This window comes from Polypterus senegalus, chromosome 6 (assembly GCF_016835505.1).
Source record: "Polypterus senegalus isolate Bchr_013 chromosome 6, ASM1683550v1, whole genome shotgun sequence".
In the NCBI taxonomy this organism is placed as follows: domain Eukaryota; kingdom Metazoa; phylum Chordata; class Cladistia; order Polypteriformes; family Polypteridae; genus Polypterus; species Polypterus senegalus.
The window spans coordinates 126,455,236-126,475,514 of record NC_053159.1 but is presented as its reverse complement, the minus strand read 5'-3'; the positions used below and the strand labels follow the sequence as shown (position 1 = coordinate 126,475,514).

Here is a 20,279-nt window from a genome sequence, read left to right as displayed (position 1 = left end):
CTATTAAAATGAAAAGACGGAACAAGTTTCACAGTCAGACTTTTGCCTGGTTTGGATGCTTAATTAAATGGACCATCACAGAAAGATATCACAAGTCTTTACAGATAAAATGTCAAAAACACACTTATTAAATTTATGGAGGATGTCACAAGAACCCATACTTCAGTACCAAGTTGATACAAAAATGCCAAAAATGTAATCAGTACTAGCTTTTTTACAGTATTAGTAGTACTGAATAAAAGTCAGTACTGCACTGTTGAATGACAGGAAGTAGATGCATTAGTTTGGAAGGTACAATAATACGTGATAAAACTGTGAATAAAAACAACATATGAAAATGGCTCACAGTGTTTCAGCACCACATGAATACAACTGAAATACCACAGAGGTTGTGTCTGGAAATGCTTTGAGTTTGATATAGGAGAATGTCAGTGTAAGACTGCCAAAATTATGCTTGTCATTAAAAAAAAAAAAGTGAAAACACACTCATACAGGCTTTTGTTATTGCCATTTCTATCCCATTATGGAGCTAGCTCAGAAGTAAATTAGTGTGTGCTTTACAGCAATGGCATGACCAACTAGATGTGAGTTGTAACTGTTTAACTTGAAGATGCTGAGATTAATTGCTTTTTAATAGCATGTCCTACACAGTTCCCATAAGGAACAAAGACTTTGTATTCATTCTCTGATTGGACATTTACAGATGTCCGTCCAAGCACTCACACACATGCACAGATATGCAAATAGGATTCTGGGATATAGGAGGAAACTGCACACCTGCAGTACTAACAACAGTTGTAGTAAATAAAAATTGAGACAAATTCAAACAAACTAGCTGTTTGACTTGTCTACACCACCAATGAAATTACCTGCTCTACTTTTAAACACAAAAGTAAAATTTATTTAGTGTTTCAATGCTTCAAAGCACAAAGCATGTCTCTCTAGTAATATGACATACTGTACAGTGCTGTGAAAAAGTATTTGCCCCCTTCCTGATTTCTTATTTTTTTATTTTAGATCATGAAACAAATTTAAATATTAGACAAAGATAACCCAAGTAAACACAAAATGCAGCTTTTAAGTGATTTGTTAGCTTAACAACATTTGTCTATTTTACTTGTAAACTTGTTAAGCATGTTAGCCTTGTATCTTCTAGATAAACATTTTATGAACATTTGATAGATTTGAGACTTTTTAAAAGATTTATACTGTGTTTATTTTCTGTTTGTGTATCATATAAGATATGTTTGGGTAAGAAACAAGTACTGCATAGTTAAAATGTTAATTTATATTTATAATTACACCACAAGAATTATGAATCTCTTGCTGGTACTCTGTAAAAGAAAAACACAAATAAAAATAAACTGTATAAATATAGTAGATGTTGTTAATAAAATAACAATACTGGTCTATAGTTTATTGCAAAAATGTCAAAGTTAACACTTCAAGAACATAAGGCCTTATACAGGGTTATACAGGAGGTTAGTGAAGTTTTTCAAAGGGTTAAAGAAAAAAAATTGGAATTGACCAATTCAGTAACATGAAACTGATTAAAACAACTAATTGGAACATCCCTAATTACTCTATCAGTAAGTTTTATTTACCAGCTAATGATGCAAATGTAAATTACATTCCTAAAAAAGTAACTCTATGTATGATATATTAGATTTTAAAAGCAAGCAGTTAAAAAGTTTAAATGAAAATATTCTATATTATCTTGGAATTCACCAATTAAACAGAAAAGACGTTTGAATTTATATTTTTAGTATTGATTTTAAACAGTATTCTTAGTTACTGAAGAGAAAATTTCAGAGAATAAAATTAGAATGTGCACATGGTAAGATAAATCAGGTACTCCATGGTGATATCATTCTTTATAAATCCTATGCTGAAATCCCCCAAGATTATAACATTCCCTGTTACACTGGAGAAATCCCCTTGTCTATCACAAAATAAAATGAAGTCTTGAATTGCAATTTGATATTTATGAATGCCAATAATAGTTTAATTAAATGATACCTTGGGAACTACTTGACGGACAAAATACTATTTTAAATTTTAGGTTCCTACTAGTTTTTATATATTAAATATTCTATTACAGGAAAAGGCACAATATTGTCTACTCGAATAAGGGAGGCATGTTTAGTTTAAAAGCTGAGGAAAGGGATTTCTGTTTTTGCTGTCGTATCAAATAAGTAATTTCACTGGTATCTGTATTAAATACAAAACGTCTGGTATCATGACATCCCTAGTGGGTGGTAACCATTAATCCACACAATAAACCGTTTTTAGGAAATACATACTCTACTGTGGACATTCCAGGCACTTCACAACAATAACTAACATAGGACTTGAAGGCATAAAAATGGACCATGAACAACAGATTAAGTTTATTGTCATGTGTACAGATTACAGTAAAATTCTTACTTGCCTGTCAGACCGTTTTACTATGTTTGATTAATAAAGGATAGCCACTAAGCAGAGAAATCATTTTGCGGAGTAAGAAAATATTAGCTTCATGCTATGTAAACAGCAAATTATATTTAGAAATATAATACTGAGAGGTTATTTTTCACATATCTCACCTTGTTGTGGAGGAAAAATAGTGACCAGCCATTTGTTAGAGATCTATTACTTTGTTGTTTTTAAATCCTGTAGCTGGTCATGATCATATGTTAACATGGTTTTATCATTTTAATTTTACTATTATTTGTACTAATATTCTTTACAATATAATCCATTTTGGTGTGAGATATTATACAGTATATAGTATTGTTCTTCTGCTTGTGTTTGCTAATTTCAACTGTGATGCTGAACATCACAAAAGTTAATTAATTGCAAAGGTTTGTACCTGTTACTGTGGTTCTATACCTGCTTTTAGAAATTTTCATTTGTAAGAAGTCCTACTTTCAACTATAAGTACTACCAAAAAGAAATATCATGAGCACAACATGGCCATTTACAGTCTGTGAAAATCAAGCAAAGACACTTTGGTAAACTTATTTTTTAATTTACTATTGCAATGGAGTTCAATCACTTCCCGCTGTAAATATTTGCAAATATAGTATATGTTGAGGCACCTAATATCCTGAAAGTGAGGTTAAAATTCACAAAGAAGAATTGCAAACTGAATGGTATACCAGTGGTAGTCCCCTGGACCCAGTGGCATAATTCAGGGGCTTGTGGTTGGAGGTGTGAGTTGAAGAGTCTGGGCTATCTTGAAAATTTACGATTTACTGGGTGCCATGTAAAGACATACATACATATGCTGAGTATAAATGGTTAAATATGTGCGGCTGCATTTTCACTAGTAAGGCCTAATATGTTAAATTAACAAATGAATAACTTCAATAACAAAAGATATACTACTTTGTTATATTTGTACCATAGCAGAAATCACCTAGTACATGTACTTCAAGACAAACAGGTTTACAATAATCATGTCTGAATTTTTACCTAACACACTGTTTATACTGGCTGCTAGGATGCAACCTAGTTACGAAAACCACTCTTCAAGACATCAACAAAAGTTTATTTGCTTACTTCATACATGATTGTATTGAGGTTCTGCTGACCAGCACTGTGTTTGTTTTTTCCACTCTCTTTCTTTTGCTCCTTCAAGTCCATTAACAGCTGATAGACCTAAAAAACAAAGTAAATTCATAAAACCAGTATAAAGTGTAAAATATATGAACTGTAGATTACAAGATGTATTAGATGCAAGTTTTTACCTGCTTAATAATGCAACCATAAAATGATTAGTTCTTTGCTTTTAACGAGCTAGGAATGCCACATTAAAATAATGTAAAATATCAGTTGTGGGTTTCCTCCCACAGTCCAAAGACATGCAGGTTAGGTGGATTGACGATTCTAAATTGGCCCTAATGTGTGCTTGGTGTGTGGGTGTGTTTGTGTGTGTCCTGTGGTGGGTTGGCACTCTGCCCGGGATTGGTTCCTGCCTTGTGCCCTGTGTTGGCTGGGATTGGCTCCAGCAGACCCCCGTGACCCTGTGTTCGGATTCAGCGGGTTGGAAAATGGATGGATGGATGGATATCAGTTTCCTAGCTGGTGTTGTATCCCTATAGTATGCATTAGTGAGCTTAGTATATTGGACACTGTAAACATAGATATATACATTCTGCTATGCCTGATATGGTTTCTTAAAAAGCAATAAGTAAGACATTAGAATTATGTGCCATTCTTGATTCAGTGTTTAAAAATAAAAAAGACAAAAATATAAACTTACTTCATAATTGCTGAGCATGGCAGAATTGGCATCTTTCCTAGAAAAGAGAAGAATTTTCACGTTCTTTTTACAGTTACAAAATGCCAATAGAACAACATAAGGTGACTTTTACAAAGTAATAAACTGTTTTTCAGGAGCTGCCTAAGCAACAAACCTAACTGCTCTCAGAGGTGATTATGAAGGTGGCATAACTAAAAATGCTATGCATTGTGCTGGGCGGTATACCGGTTCATACTGAAAACTGTTTTTTATTTTTGTTATGATATGGATTTTTCTTATACCGCAAAACACCAGTTTAAATTGCCTAAACAACATTCAGAACCTGGCGCAGCGGGAAACTGTTTAAGGGGGACCTTTTTCACTGCTACACTGCTAAGCACATGCAACAGAGCATAGCTATATAAAGGTAGACGCCACATTCACTGTGTTGCCCAGTCGACACGATATGTCAGCGCATCCACCATATTGCAAGTGGCAAAAGTGCCTTTTAAACTAATACAGGTAGACATAGAAACCGGGCTTTCTGATGAAAAAACAATAACGTTTAAAATAGTATGGTTTACATTCAACAGATTTTGCGAATCATTTCAATGCAACTATTTATATCCATTTATACACTAATAATGGCAATTATTAAATAATAATAATAATTATTATTATTAAATAATTCCTCCCATATAAGTAACATTTCTCAGACTGCCTTCTTCCATCTCTGAAACATTTCTAGACTTTGTCCTGTTCTTACGCAACACAGTACTGAAGTATTGGTTAATGCCCTAGTTACCTCACTTACAGATTACTGTTTAAAAAAAAAAAAAAAACCTTATCCATCACTTACAACTTCTTCAGAATTCTGCTGCCAGGATAATAACCTGCTGTTCTAAATCCACTGAATATATCACATCTACTCTCTCTCAGCTTCACTGGCTCCCTGTTAACTACAGAATACAATACTAAATACCGCTCTTAACATTTAAAGCTCTCCACAACCTCACTGATCTCCTACAGACTGACACTCGTCTCGCTCACTCAGATTCTCATCTGCTGCTCGACTTTCTGTACCACACATCAAACTCTGTTCTATGGGAGCTCGAGCGTCTCTCATGGTGCTCCTCAACTCGGGAATTCTCTTCCCTGTCATATACGTCAGCTCGATTCAATAACACATTTTAAAACTACCTCAAAACTTATGTTTTCAAACTGGCAAACCAATTGTGAATTTTGCACTGTTACTGCCAGTTATCTTTGTTTATTTGCTAATTATTGCTTTTTGATTTATCATTCTCTTGTTTTAATTTTACTAATGTTGCTTAATTTTACTGTAAGGTGACCTTGAGTGCTAAGAAAGGCGCCTATTAAATAAAATGTATTTATATAATCTACATAGTTAGTGACTAAATACATTTAGCCAAAACGTTGTTTGGAGGCTCACTTGAGCACATGAATGCATAGCTTTGCTATCTTAGCCTGGAGTAGCTAAAATTAAGATTATAAAACGGGATTTTCTAATGGCCAAATATAATCAAAACAATTGTTCAGCCTTACCTATGAAATGTAATCCCCTGGGATCTGGTTTGGAGTGTACAGCGGTTTGTAAAATCCCAAACAGCACATGCATGAGGCATCTTTATCAATTACTTCACTCCACAGCAGTGCCACACGCAATATGGCAGCGACGTTGACGTACGATGCTACTGGTCATGCGGCGTCTAATAATTCTATGTCTATGCAATGGAGTACATGCGTTAGTGGAGGTGTTGTGCGGAGGCTCTTTTTCATTGCTACACTGCTAAACACACATACAATGGAGTACTTGTAGTAGTGGAGGTATTGTGCGGTGAAAATGGACAGGGAACATTCCGAAACTGAAGCTGTAGCAGACGATAAAGTTGAACATGATGACACAGAAGAACTTTTGCTGGAAAAAGGAGTCACGTCTGTTGTTTGGAGATACTTTGTATTCAAAAGGTTGGATCTGGACCATTATGTTCAAATGTGTGAATACTGTTTCTATACTACTGGATAATACTGTAAGTCAAGTTGAACTTGACAGTATTTTTTTCAATACTGTGTAATGTACCTGGGTACTGTGTAATAGTGTGACGACATGTTGACTTTATTCTCGACATTTCTACTTTATTCTCGCTGTTTGTCGAGATTAAAGTCGACATGTTGACTTTATTCTCGTAATTTGTTATTAAAGTAGAACATTGTAAACTATACTTCATCTTAAAATGAATATTTAATTTACTTGAATTTCTCAAATCCTGTCATAAGTTATGTAGGACATTAAATGCTTTGTGTTAAGCGTTCCCGGAGCCATGTTAATCGCTACATTCTTCTTAAACTGACTTCCTCTTGCACTAAGAGGAAGCGCAGGCAGCACACAGAATACATTAATTTCATGATATTCCTACTCCCTGAACATTTAGAATGCTAAGATAAATACTTGATAATGAAATGCATTAAAGCATGTATTAATCATGTGGGGGCACGGTGGCGTGGAGGTTGCACTGCTGCCTCGCAGCAATGGGGTCCCGGGTGTTCCCTGCTTTGAATTTGCATGTTTTTCTGGTGGGTTTACTCTGCGTGCTTCAGTTTCCTTTCAAAGCCATTTAGGATGGCGGGTTTTGTTAAGCTATATTAACCATGCTAGTGTATGTATTGCTCGTAATCACCCTGCGATGTGCTGGCACCCCATTCAGGATTTGCTCCTGCCTCTCACACAATGCTTGCTGGAATGGACGCAACCCTGAAAGGATGGCATAATTAAACATGTACTGTTTAAGGAAGTTTTTTTTTTTTAAAGTTCTGAACACTCCGTGGTCTAAGCAGCACTACCGCCACACTACCGTGCATGTTCAATACCTGCTTTAATGCATTTCATCCTGAAAATGATATCAAGTATTTATCTTAGCATTCTAAATTTTCAGAGAGCAGGAATATCATGAAGTGAATGGATTCTGTGCAGTGATCGCTGCCTGTGCCTCCTCTTAGTGTAGAGGAAGTCAGTTTAAGAAGCGCGTAGCGTTTAACAACTGGGTCAGGGAACACTTGACACAAAGCATTTAATGTGCTACATTAAATCTAGTAAATTAAACATTGATTATAGGATGAAGTTCAGTTTACAACATTCTACTTTAATTACAAAATAAACTATGAGAATAAAGTGGAAATGTCGACTTTAATCTTGACATATAGTATTTTTTTTTTCTTCACTGTGGCCCCATTCCGTAGGGCTATATCACAAATAGCATTATAAATGCAAGTTGTAGTTGTATTATTTATGTATATAGCTTAGCTTGAAGCAAGGTCCATATTATGCAATTTGCCTTAATGATGGTTCAGTTGGTAAACATGTCATCACCAAGTTGCACTTGTTTTATTTTATTTTATTTGGTGAATACTGTACTGTGTAATGCACCTGGGCTTGAAGTCTTCTAGTAATAATACTATTACTTCAAGTTGTACTATTTATTTTATTAGTTTAAATATTATGCAGTTTAATGATGGTAAAGTTGTTTAAAAAGTCACTTTAACATGTCAGTGGACAGAGATTGTTAACATTAACAAGGTGTAATTGGTTTATTCACTATTTATTCCTTTTCTAAGACATGTTCAGTGCAATACAACTTTTGACAAGCACCTCCGGATATTTTACTGTCTAAATGCCTCTTTGGATGGTTGAAAATATGTTGTCAAAAATTTTAGTTTAAGTTGTTTGCAAAATTTGTTCAATAAAAAGGTTCTATATTTTGACTGCAACTGTCATGCAATGTGATTCCTTCTCTTCCTTAGTGTCACCCCCTTGAAAACTATCACTTTATGGGCCATGCAAACCTGTGTTAATACTTGTGTGCACATTAAAAAAAAATTTTTGTACAATGTACAATTCTTATGACAGTGGAATAGGTTATTCTTAGCCATGGGAAAAAAATACAGTTGAATATTGGGAAACCGGTATAATTTTGAAAAATGCTGTGATAAAGAATCTTGGTCATACCTCCCAGCACTACTATGCATTCAAAAATGGATATATGAAAATAATTTGTTCAATGTTGTCTTGTGGACAAAAGTGGACAAACTTTAAGAGGCATTGCTTTGCAAACCACCCAAAACGCACCATCATTAAACTTAAGAGTTAATACTGGGAAATGCCAGAGAACAAGTTGGCATAGTCCAAGTGTGTGAGGAGTGTGGACAGAACAAAGCCATGGTAGCAACTGGACATAATAAAGGGTCTTGAAATTGGAAAGGAGATGTGCCATGTTTGCTTAAAATACCAGGAGGGCACAGAATAATGGAAGGGACAAACAAGGGTCCCAAGAAAATCAGCAATACAAATACTGGGAACAGGAATGTATCTCTGTATGTCAGATGTGTGGGGCACTAACTTAACAAGAGAGATCTTGCACATATAGTGTGCGTCCAAATGTCATTTTATCAAGTACCTCTAGAAAAATGATGCGACCAAAAAGGTTAATAAAAAGATAGAGCATCTCCTTGCCAATGAGGCAAACCATTATCTACAGTGTATACTAAAAGTATTCAGACCCCTTCACATTCCACACACTTTCATGTGTTGTGAATTAATTTTAATTAGATACATGTGCTATTTTGCCCATCAATCTACACTCAATAACCCATAATGACAAGGTGAAATCATGTTTTTAAAAAGGTTTGCAAGTTTATTAAAAGTCAAAAGCTGAACTCTCGCATGGTCCCCTCTCACATAGACTGGGGAGTACACTCACTAATGGAAGGAAGCCGCCATGGTCATGGGTGTGCAGAGAGTGAGAGAAAGAGACAGATGCATAGGAACTGAAAGGGAAATTTTCTTGAGATGTGGGCAAATTGATGAGCCAACCAACTAAACACAAAGTAAAGGCAAATCCACAGGGATAGAATTTTTAAATTTATATTACTGTATATGCTCGCATTTAAGCTTACCCACAGATAAGTCAGGGCTTGATTTTACATTATAATTTCCAGTATTTTATAATGTCGGTCCTATAAATTAAATGTGGAAAACTCACGCTGCTGGTCCAAGAGATTATGATATGCTAACGCCCAACTGAGTACGGAAGCGTTAGGGCCATGGAAAAGAAAAAAAAAAAATACGAACACAGTGAAGAAAAAAAAAGTGTATGTTGAGAATAAATTCGACATGTTAACTTTATTCTCGACATTTCCACTTTAATCTCAAAGTTTATGTCTAGATTAACGTTGACATGTTCACTATATTCTTGTAGTTTATTAGGTCATTAAAGTAGAAAGTTGTAAGCGTCATTTTAAAATCAATGTTTAATTTACTAGATTTTCTCAAACCCCGTCATAAGTAATGTAGCACATTAAATGCTTTGTGTTAAGTGTTCCCTGGCCCATGTTACTTGGTACATGCTTCTTAAACTGACATGCTCTCCTTGACTTTGTTCTCGACATATACTTTTTTTCCTTCACTGCGTCTGTATTTTTTGTCTTCTCCGTGGCCCTAATACGCTTCCATGCCTGAGAGAGTAACCACAGAGCACACTGCCTTTTTTTCTATGTATTGTGCCTACGTGACCACACGGTAATACCCAAACTATTCAGAAGTGACATTTGCACTGTTTAGTATTTTTTTATATCTCACACCCTCATACACCTTTATCATAAGAGCATCGCTTATCTACAATGGAGCATTCGATCAGAAGAAAATACAAAGCTGGTTTTAAATTAAAAGTCATTTATACGCAAGTATATATGGTAATTTACTTTTATACTTTGCATGTTCTGTGAATGTTTCATAAAAACAAACACACCTTTTTGATGTAACTGGAATCTCATTGTGTTTTGAGGCACCAAGAAGTCAGTATTATATTTAATATACGACCTGGGAATATCAGTATTTGTAGTTGTAAGAGCCAAATCCTTTAAGTTAATGTTAATGGTAAATTTTCCTTAGAGTGAATTACTTGAACTTGAATATAATATAGGTTAACATAGACAGTGGAAAATCCAGTTTAACCCTCTATAAGTTACAGAAAATGGAATGTTAATTTTAATTCTTTGTGAAAGCAGAAGTTAAACAGCTAGAAAGACACATGAACATTTTGAATTGTTTGCACTGAATTTCATTAAAATCTTGAAAAACAAAGACACTTGGACTGAGGAGTTCTTTTTATGCATAGCAAGTCATACTAGTGCCAGAATGCCTATCTAGTAGCCATATGAACCATTTGGACACCTTCACCAAACTCGGCTACAGTCGTTATTAATATTCTTTGCTTTAGGTTAATTGTTCCACTGAACAATAACTGAATCGTTGAAACTGATTTTTATTTTCTGAGAAGATAAAGAAATACAGTATATTCTATTAACAAAATGGGAAAGAAATTTGAGTATTCAGATATTTCATTTTTGGAGGTAAACCCAATCCACAGCTGCATTTTCTCAAGGGAATTCTCTGTAAAGGCCAATGTATCAGTCACCAAACTTAACCCTATTTTTTTGACACAATCTAGACTCGACATGCATATGCCTAAACACAAATATGAATGCACTATGGGCTAGTAAGTTGGAAATACATCAAATGCCTGTGAAAGAATGTGTTGAACAGATGTTATGTATTTGTCAAGTAATGTGCTGCATTAAAAACAAGTTTTCTTAAGGGCTTGAGTAGTATCTCTTTAAGTTTAGAGATGGATGCACTGCTGCAGAAACTTGTTAAAGCCTACAAAACCATGTTTGGCACTATAGCTCCACACTAACTCAGGTTATATGATAAATGTAACTTTTGCCCCAAGGTTGACTTAGCATCAGAATGACTAAGAAAATTAGTGATGGGTGGCTACTTATAAACAGCTGGTTAGTAAAACTGTTGATTTACAGCTCTGTTTTTTTCAGACTTATAAAAAATATAAAGAGGCATTAACAATAAAAGTACCAATAATTAGACATTCTGAACCAAAGGATTTCTAGTGTTGCATTGTAATGATTACTATATAATAATGAGCAAAATAAGAGTTCATAGACAAACACTGTCATCAACAATAATGAGCAAAACAAATATTAACTATAGATATATACTATAGATACTTGTATAACTAGAAAACCTGAACTCAATTTTTTCAATAAAAAATCATTAAGGAAGGCAATATGATATCCTCAACTTTGATATTCACAATGTGATAATTTAAGGATAAAAAGTAATAGAAATGTTTCATATTGGTGTTATTGTTTTTGTCAGAAAAAAAAGAAACACATGGCTTGAATTACAGAGTTAGACTGCAGAAATTGTGCCAATTACTTAAAAGTCCAGCAAGGTTTAATTTGATGCAGCTCTTTCAATGCAAAAAAAGCTTTTGTCATTTCCATTTTTATCCCATTATGGAGTTAGTTTCTGAAGTAAAAATACACGATTTGTGCATGATTTGTGGGTTGTAATCACTTTAAATTGCAGGATCATGCATTTAAAGGGCAGAGTCAGAAATTAAGGCCAGAATTATTTCTTATTCACCCTCTGAATGTGATGGATATGGCAATAGTTGTCTGTCCAACAATCCATCCACTTTGTAACAGTCTTATCTGGGTCGTGACCACAGGAAGTAAGTGCCTATATTGACTGCACAGTTAACAGGTATAGAAGCCACCGTTGGGGGTGGGGGGAACAGTTAGCAAATATTACATTTATATCATTAGTGTGATTTTTGTTGCCAATGTAATGTTCATTAATATAACAACTAAAATGTAATGAACATAGAGGCACAGGAGAGAATGGGATGCACTGTCCAATTAATACTAACTACTGTGGTTATAGTCAGTCCAGGTCAAAGGTCAATTCTGGATTTGTTCACAATTATAATCAACTAGCAAAATACCCGCCTTTCGCAGCGGAGAAGTAGTGTGTTAAAGAAGTTATGAAAAAGAAAAGGAAACCCTTTAAAAATAACGTAACATGATTGTCAATGTAATTGTTTTGTCACCGTTATGAGTGTTGCTGTCATCAAGGATTTGATTATCATTATTTCTTTCAATCAGGTTCGTATCTGAAGGACATGTTGTGTTCAAGATACACTCCGTGTTTGTCAACCGTTGTAAAGATAACAGGTTTCACTCATCAATGTGTTCACTACCCAAATCGGTACTCGAGATGTTTAACAGGCATTCCCGGTATTAACTTGTGGATTTGCCTGCGAATATTTAGCGGCAGCGTGTCTATCAGCTTGTGGATCTGCCTGCGAGTATTTAGCGGTAGCGTCTCTATGAACTTGTGGATTTGCCTGCGAGTATTTAGCGACAGCGTCTCTATGAGCTTGTAGATTTGCCTGTGAGTATTTAGCAATAGTGTGTCTATTAACTTGTGGATTTTTCTGCGAGTATTTGGCGGCAGCATCACGAAGTTGTTTACGTCTAGCTGCATCAGAAAATGTACCACGATGTCTGACATGCCTCCTTTTTACTGTTTTCTCACAGCTTGGATTGCTGTTGTCATAATCGGTTTTAGTTTCATGGTTTGTTTCAATTACGTGTTGTGTTGAAATGACATTCGGCACCTGTCAAGCGTTGTAAGCATACAACTGGTTTCATCGATAACTTCGCATCCAGCTTTTGAGAGTTGAAACATTCATAAACATCAAAGTGTCCACTACTCAAATCGTCACCTGTGAATCTAAGATGTTTAAGAGGCATTGGCAGTTCTCCAAAGGAGTAAAATATTTGGCCATTTTGGTAAAGTTGAAAGCGACAACCGAACAATTCAGCGGCAGCCATCAAGTCACATACAGAACCATAGGTGAAGGGCTTAAGCATTTCACTCTTATAGTGCTCCTGTGTAGTATATATATCTCCTATACCGTCATCAGTCCACACCTTGAACCTGTCCCAGTCATTCAATACATAAGACACAATGTTCCTCCGGATATCAAGAGTATGCCTGATATGGCCGTGCAATATGTAACACAGAGAATGGAAAAGGCAGGCGGCATCTCCGGGCATGGAAACCACTCGGTAAGTGACAGTTCTTTGATTGATGGTGATCACCTTGATAGACATGATAATGGGGTTACGGTTGGAACTGTAAAGGAAATGGGTACCTGAACAGTAAACTAAGTCTAAAATACCTACACAATAACTATAATTGTAATAAACGAACAATAAAACAGCGGAGAAGCTGTGGATTAAATAAAAAGGCTGCAGTTATCAGCAGGGAGACATAAATACTGTGGCAAAGCAAGGAAGGGAATGAAGAGACTGGAGTGACAGACGGCCTTATATGGGCAGGTAGCCAACTACGTGGGTGGCGTGGGGATGGGGGACGCAACACCGCCTCACACGGCGACTGAGCTGCAGGCTATGGACGTATATATGTACATAGGTAGGATTCAGTTATGACCGTTACACGTAGAATTTCGATATAAAACCTGCCCAACTTTTGTAAGTAAGTTGTAAGGAACGAGTCTGCCAAATTTCAGCCTTCTACCTACACGGGAAGTTGGAGAATTAGTGATGAGTGATTGAGTGAGTGAGGGCTTTGCCTTTTATTAGTATAGATGACATAAAATATACAAAAAAGTTAAAAGCAATAACAAAATCTGATCACTTTTATGAGGCATCTTTAAACTTACATAACAAAGGCTGTCTAATGTAAATTCTGGAAAAAAATGTAAAAACTTCACTTGACAAATTTGATTTCATAAAGGTATCCTTAACATTGAGACAACAGTAAAAAACAGATGGAGAGATTTGAAAAATTAAAGTTTCAGTAGTTTATGATATTTGAAATTTGCTAATGTCATGAACTTGAAAAAGTGACTTGCTGTCAAACATGTTTTCACTAGTGTTACAAAAGCAAATCTAAAGAGTTTGTGTCAATGAAAATATTGTAAAAATTGATTATTCATTAATTAATGTAACACTATTATAATACTGCTTGAATTTATATTGTTTAGTATTGATTTTGAGCACTATTTAACTTTCAGTTAAGGAACAGAAATGTCAATGAATAAATTCAGTATGTGCCATTATTCATTGAATCCTATGCTTAAAACCCCCCTGTGCTCCACTCCCCCTTTTCTTGTTACACATACACAATTCAGGAGGAAGGGACTTTTTTTGTTTTTAATGTGGACCAATTTAAAATAGCCTGCAGTCAAAGGATAGTTTCGAGTTAATTCATCCATCCATGTTTTGAATCTACTTAATGTGGCTACAGTGATAGCATCAGGCCAGTCCTGTATGAAGCACCAGTCCATCATAGGACACACTCCTGCACAAACCCAAACTGGACAAATTTAGAAGTGCTGAGTAACCTTTTAATGCATATATTTGGCATATAGGCAGTTATTTCAGTTATTCTAAGATATGTGCAATGTGAAATGTGTCACACTGTTATACAAATCTTGAAAGAGTCAGGGTCAAAAGTTCTAGCAGCCACTTACATTCAGGGATTTACTGCTGCACAATTTCATAGCCAATTTTTAGAAATTAAATATGTCCAAGCAAACATTAATTGAATACTGACCAGAGTGAAAAAGACAAGGAGTCCTGTTTAAGTTGCTGGAAATGGGGGACGGACATGCCATTGTGTGTTTGAGGTTTGTGGGATCTTAACAACTCTACTTTTTGTATGGGTACACATGGACAACTTGAGGACAGAAATGTCTCTCTTGTAACTATCAAAGTAATGTTTTAAAGTTCATGGGACACAAGAATAAAAAATAATGAGGACTGACAGTCCCACTTTTAACAGCAACACACAAGAAAAAAGAACCACATGCACTGATTTTTTCCATTATTTTTATATGTAAATGGCTACAAATCAATAAAGGCCTGCAACTTTTTTCTTTTTTTTTTTACAGCAACTTTCATTCACTCCCAAATTTTATGACGCACAACCCTGGCAACAATTTTCTTTTGTGCTCCAATCTATCCGCTATCACTGTAGCAATTTTAAATTGCATAACCCACAGCACTGCAAAGTTACAATGTTTGGTACAAGTTATCCCCATGTTTGGAAGCATAGGGTACCTTTTTTTGGTAACATTCTGTCTCTTGCAACTAAACAATGTCTGTGCATTTATATTTTTAAGAGAGAAAAAAATATATAAATAAATAAATAATAATTAAAAAAAAAAAAAAAATATATATATATATATATATATATAACACACAATTACATTTTTTAACTATGTACTTGTAGTTATGTATTCATCCAAACCTTTAATTTCAAAATTATTTTTCATGCCAGTCCTTGAAACAATTTCTGTTTACCACTAGACACAGAGAGACAACAGATTGGGGTTTTTGCGCTGCATTTCACACTTCTTCTCCTGTCTTCTAGTTGCCCCACAAAAGTTTAGTGTGTTTTTTGTTTTAATTTGTGTTTTTTTAATTGGGTTGCGAATGCCCACATAAAACTATGGTAGTGAGGAATGGTGCAACACCAAAACATTCTATCGAAGGCCGGCCACCTGTGAATGTTTGCTCAGCCAAACAAAAGAGGGATGATTCCTCATGTGAAACTTCAAGCGGGGACAGCATAACGGTACTTTACCAGTATGCTAAAAAGATGAAACTGGAAGAGCACTGATCAGAAAATAACACAGAGAGAACATGCAGCAGGACGGACAAATCAAGCATAGCATTGAGTCCTTCAGCAAACACGTTATTCTCAGTAGAAAGGTCTTCATATTCTTCATCACTAGTATTTTGTAACTTTTCTAGGACTTTCTCAACCATCCATCCATCCATCACCCAACCTGCTATATCCTAACACAGGGTCACTGGGGTCTGCTGGAGCCAATCCTAGCCAACACAGGGCGCAAGACAGGAAACAAACCCCGGGCAGGGTGGCAGCCCACCGCAGGGCACACACACACACCATGCACATACTAGGGACAATTTAGAATTGCCAATGCACCTAACCTGTATGTCTTTGGACTGTGGGAGGAAACCCACGCAGACACGGGGAGAACATGCACACTCCTCGCAGGAAGCGAACCCGGGTCTCCTAACTGCGAGGCAGCTGCACTACCCACTACGCCACCGTGCCGACCTTTCTCCACCATAGATTTTTTTTTTTTTTGCAAGACGACATTGACCTAGTACAATCTTCAAGTCTTATCGCAGGTTAACCAAACAATCTGCATGCACTCTCATAGATGCTTGTGCAGAAAGATAAGATGTACATATGCAATTTATTTCCCGTCTTTGATGCACAGCTGTGACATGTAGTGCAAATTACCAATCACAGACAACTATAAAATATTGGAAAGGTCTGAAACTCAGCTATCCATTGGTAATGAGTCTCACTGTATTTGGCTTGATGTTGTTCTTTAATAAAAAGAGATTCTTTCAGCAGTGACATGCTGCTCACTTTGGCATATATGTGTGCAAATTGCACAGACAACATGGGAACTTTTGATTTATTTGAAGGACAACACCCTTGGGTACATAAATATACCGGCATTGCTTTTGAGGCAGCACAGAGACGTAATGGTAGCACTTCTGCCTCGCGCTATGAAGAACAGGGTTCACATTCCGGGTCCTCACTTGTGAATTTTGCATGTTTTCTCCATGTCTGCATGGGTTTCCTCTGGATGGACCAGTTTACTTCCACAGTCCAAAGGCATACAGGTTATGTGAATTGGTGACACTAAATTGGCCAGTGTGTGTTCACCCTGCGATGGACTGGTGCCCTGTCCAGGGTTTGTTCCCGTCTTGCACCCTGTCCTATCTGGGATAGCCTCCAGTACCTCCCTGTGACCCTGGTCAGCTTTAAGTGTATCAGAAAATGGCATGACATTACTGCTTTTGATTTGACGTAGGGGTTTATTGCAATATACACAAACAGCTTTGAAATACAGCGGGACACTTTGTGCATAAGTGGTAAACTCAAAATTTCCCAAATTGAAAAATGCACTTACTAATTTTTCTTTTGCTTGAATCAATAGATTGCTTATATTTATCATTTTCTATATAAAAAAAAGAAAGGAATCAATACACTACTTAATTTGTAACTTTTTCTGCTATGGTAAAACTAAATAAGTCACTATTCAGTATACTGATGGGATAAAATGTTAATTTATTTTGAAAAATGCCACCAATTTTTTTTTTTAATACTTCTGGATTTCAATTAGTGAAGGCAAAATTTGTCCCCGAAAAAATACTTCCTAACCTAATTGTACCAGACCACGGTGATGAAGCAGGAAATATAACCTTGGACAAAGCTTTAAGTTTACCAGCCAGACAATATTTCCATCCTCATCTTTGTTAATGAGCTATGGATAATGACTGAAAAAAATGGAATTATGAGTAGAAATAGCTGAAATGAGGTTCCTGTGCATGGTTGCTGGACTCACGCTCTGTTATATAGAAAATTATTTCTTCTCTGAATCAAGATAAGTTAGCTGAGGTGGGTTCAGCAAGTAGTTAGGATGTACCCTGGGCAGCTCCCACAAGTGGTGTAAAAGCATGGACATTAGCAGAAGACACAGAGGACACTAGAGAGATGATATCACTAAACCGGCCTAGAAGTCTCTGGAAATTCGCCATTAGAAGTCTGAGCTTATGGCGGAGGACAGGGAGGCCTGGGGGCTCATGTATAACGCCGTGCATAGAACTCGCACTATAACATGGCGAAAGCACAAAAGCCGAAATGTGCTTACGCACAGAAAAATCCAGATGCAGGAATCTGTGTGTACTCCAACTTCCACGTTCTTCCGCTACATAAATCCCAATCAGCGTGAAAAGTAACGCTCGTGCACGCGGTTTATGTAACGCCACAACTCCTCCCAGAATTACGCCTCTTTGAATATGCAAATGAATATAAATCGCCCTTAAATTCAGCCTTCTGTGAAAAGACAATGGGAAAAGCATGGGGGAAAATATAAGAATTTCAGTGAATGCCAAGTGGAGGCAAAGAAAAAACATACTATTTGTTCAAATAAACCGTGGTATAATCAACAAAAGGAAGATGATCGAGTGACATAGCGTGTTGGTGAAACTTGAAAGCTCACGTTCACCAAATCACACAGTGCCTGAAATAAAAAAGAAGTCACATATCAAAGTTGCCGTGAAAAGGCGAGTTGTAGCCCACTGTCTGAGTGTAATATGAAAGCTTATTAGGGTACAGAGAAAAAAAGGCACACAGTGGGGAAAAAGCACGAAATGTCAACTTCAATCTCGACATTTCCACTTTAATCACGTAGTTTATTTTGTCATTAAAGTAGAACATCATAAACTTCACCTTAAAATTGTTTAATTTACTAGTTTCTCAGATCACATCGTAATTAAAGTAGCACATTAAATGCTTTGTTTTGTATTTTTCTTCTATGTGCTCTGTGTGTGTGAATCACTACTTGCTTCTTAAACCGGCTCTCTTCCTCCATCTGGACACAGAGCCCATTACATTTGTGATATTACAGCTCTCTGAATAACTAAAATACTGAGATGTATACATGATATCATTTTTATGATGATAGGAGTTAAAGCATGTTATTAAACATGAGTTTCACGGTGCAGTGATTGTGTGCGACCTTCGATGAAATAATTTATTGCAGCAGTACTCAGGGGCGGCTCTAGGCTTGTGGTGGCACTGGGCAGAGAGAGAATCGGTGGCTCCTTCACCCGCCAATGTCAGTAAGGTATCTTATGCACGATGGATGGCCACGTCCGTTGCAGACACAAGCATTTAACTTTTGCCGAAATTTGTCGTTGCGGTTTTAGCTGTGTTTTTATTTTCTCTTTCTGTTTTATATTCAATATATATTGGTGTAGCCGCCACAGCAGTCCTTGCTTTTCTTTCCCCAAATACCCAATCACCACACAATCAGCTCTGTAATAGAAGTTAAGCCATCTATAAGTTTAGAGCGCCAATTCTTCAAAACGTTTAAGGAACATTGAAATATCTTCGTAGTACATGTTTAATTATTCTATCCTTCACGACACTCCCAGTGAGGAATATAGATTATTTAAATGAAGTTAAAGTTTTATCTGTATAATATAATAAACATATTTTGCTGCATTTCACCTTAAGTATGATATCGTTATCATATGCAAATACGCGCTTTATAAAGTGGCTCAGGTTGTGCGATATAACTGTAGTGCAAGTTTACAGTGGGGTGATTGTACTTATAAGTACAAACAGTTCTACAAGGAGCAATTGATTAAGTGCATTTAAAGTTCTTGGGGCTAAACTGTTTCTGAACTGCAAGGTCTGTACAGGAAAGGCTTTAAAACGTTTTGCCGTGGCTGAGACAGCGCGTCCTTGAAGCTGTATACTGATAATTCTCTTTCCGATCAGCTGCTGCTGTGATTCACACTCAGATACAGTGATATAAATATACAGTGATATAAATACTCCGAGTGGTGCAGTGAGAGTAATATGGAAAAAGATGATACGCTGTGGCAACTCCTAACAGGAGGAACTGAAAGACGAAGTAGAAGAAGAAGAAGAAGAAGATACAGTGAGAGTAACAATGCTAAAGCAGTTATGGTATTTGGAATACTATGGCTATTCCCTGGACCATTATATTGTTACAAGTTAATTACAATCAGATGCGTTACACTAATAAACAATATGTGGTCAGTTTCAGTGTATTTATAAAGCCGCGTCAGGAAAATAATGAGTAATCACACAGGAACAGTAGCACTGCTTTGACGCTGGGTGCCGCCAGTCGGCAAAACCGAGTGGAGAGCTTGCGTACAACAAGGTATGAGCTACTGTGGAAAAGTGCGTGGCTTTATGGCAAGTTTAGGTTTTATACATTGCGATTTGAACGTGGAAAAGTTCTTACCCAACATTTCTGAGTGTACGCACCGTTTATACATGAGGCCCCTGGTCTTTGCAGCTTGGTATGCTGCCACTAAAACACTAACCTAAAAAAATTAAAATGAAGATCTTCCTTTGGCATAGACTGACGTATAAGAGACCCTTGTGGAACTAATAATAGCAGAAACAACTCAAGAAAGACTAATAGAAAAATGTTAAATATGAATTAAGGATCATTGTGATATGCACAACAAATTTTATTAACAAAAAAACTAAATGATT

The 20,279-nt window shown here is 36.3% G+C and overlaps 1 protein-coding gene across 1 annotated transcript in view; it reads right to left on the bottom strand.

The window, feature by feature from the left end:
• Positions 1 to 20,279, bottom strand: part of LOC120531573 (calcitonin gene-related peptide-receptor component protein) — a 54,200-nt gene that overhangs the window by 15,956 nt on the left and 17,965 nt on the right. The window contains exons 2-3 of the mRNA XM_039757092.1: positions 4,247 to 4,283; positions 3,544 to 3,642 (exon numbers count right to left, since the gene is read on the bottom strand). Coding sequence (XP_039613026.1) covers positions 3,544 to 3,642; positions 4,247 to 4,283 — 136 coding nt within the window. The remainder of the gene's footprint in view (positions 1 to 3,543; positions 3,643 to 4,246; positions 4,284 to 20,279) is intronic.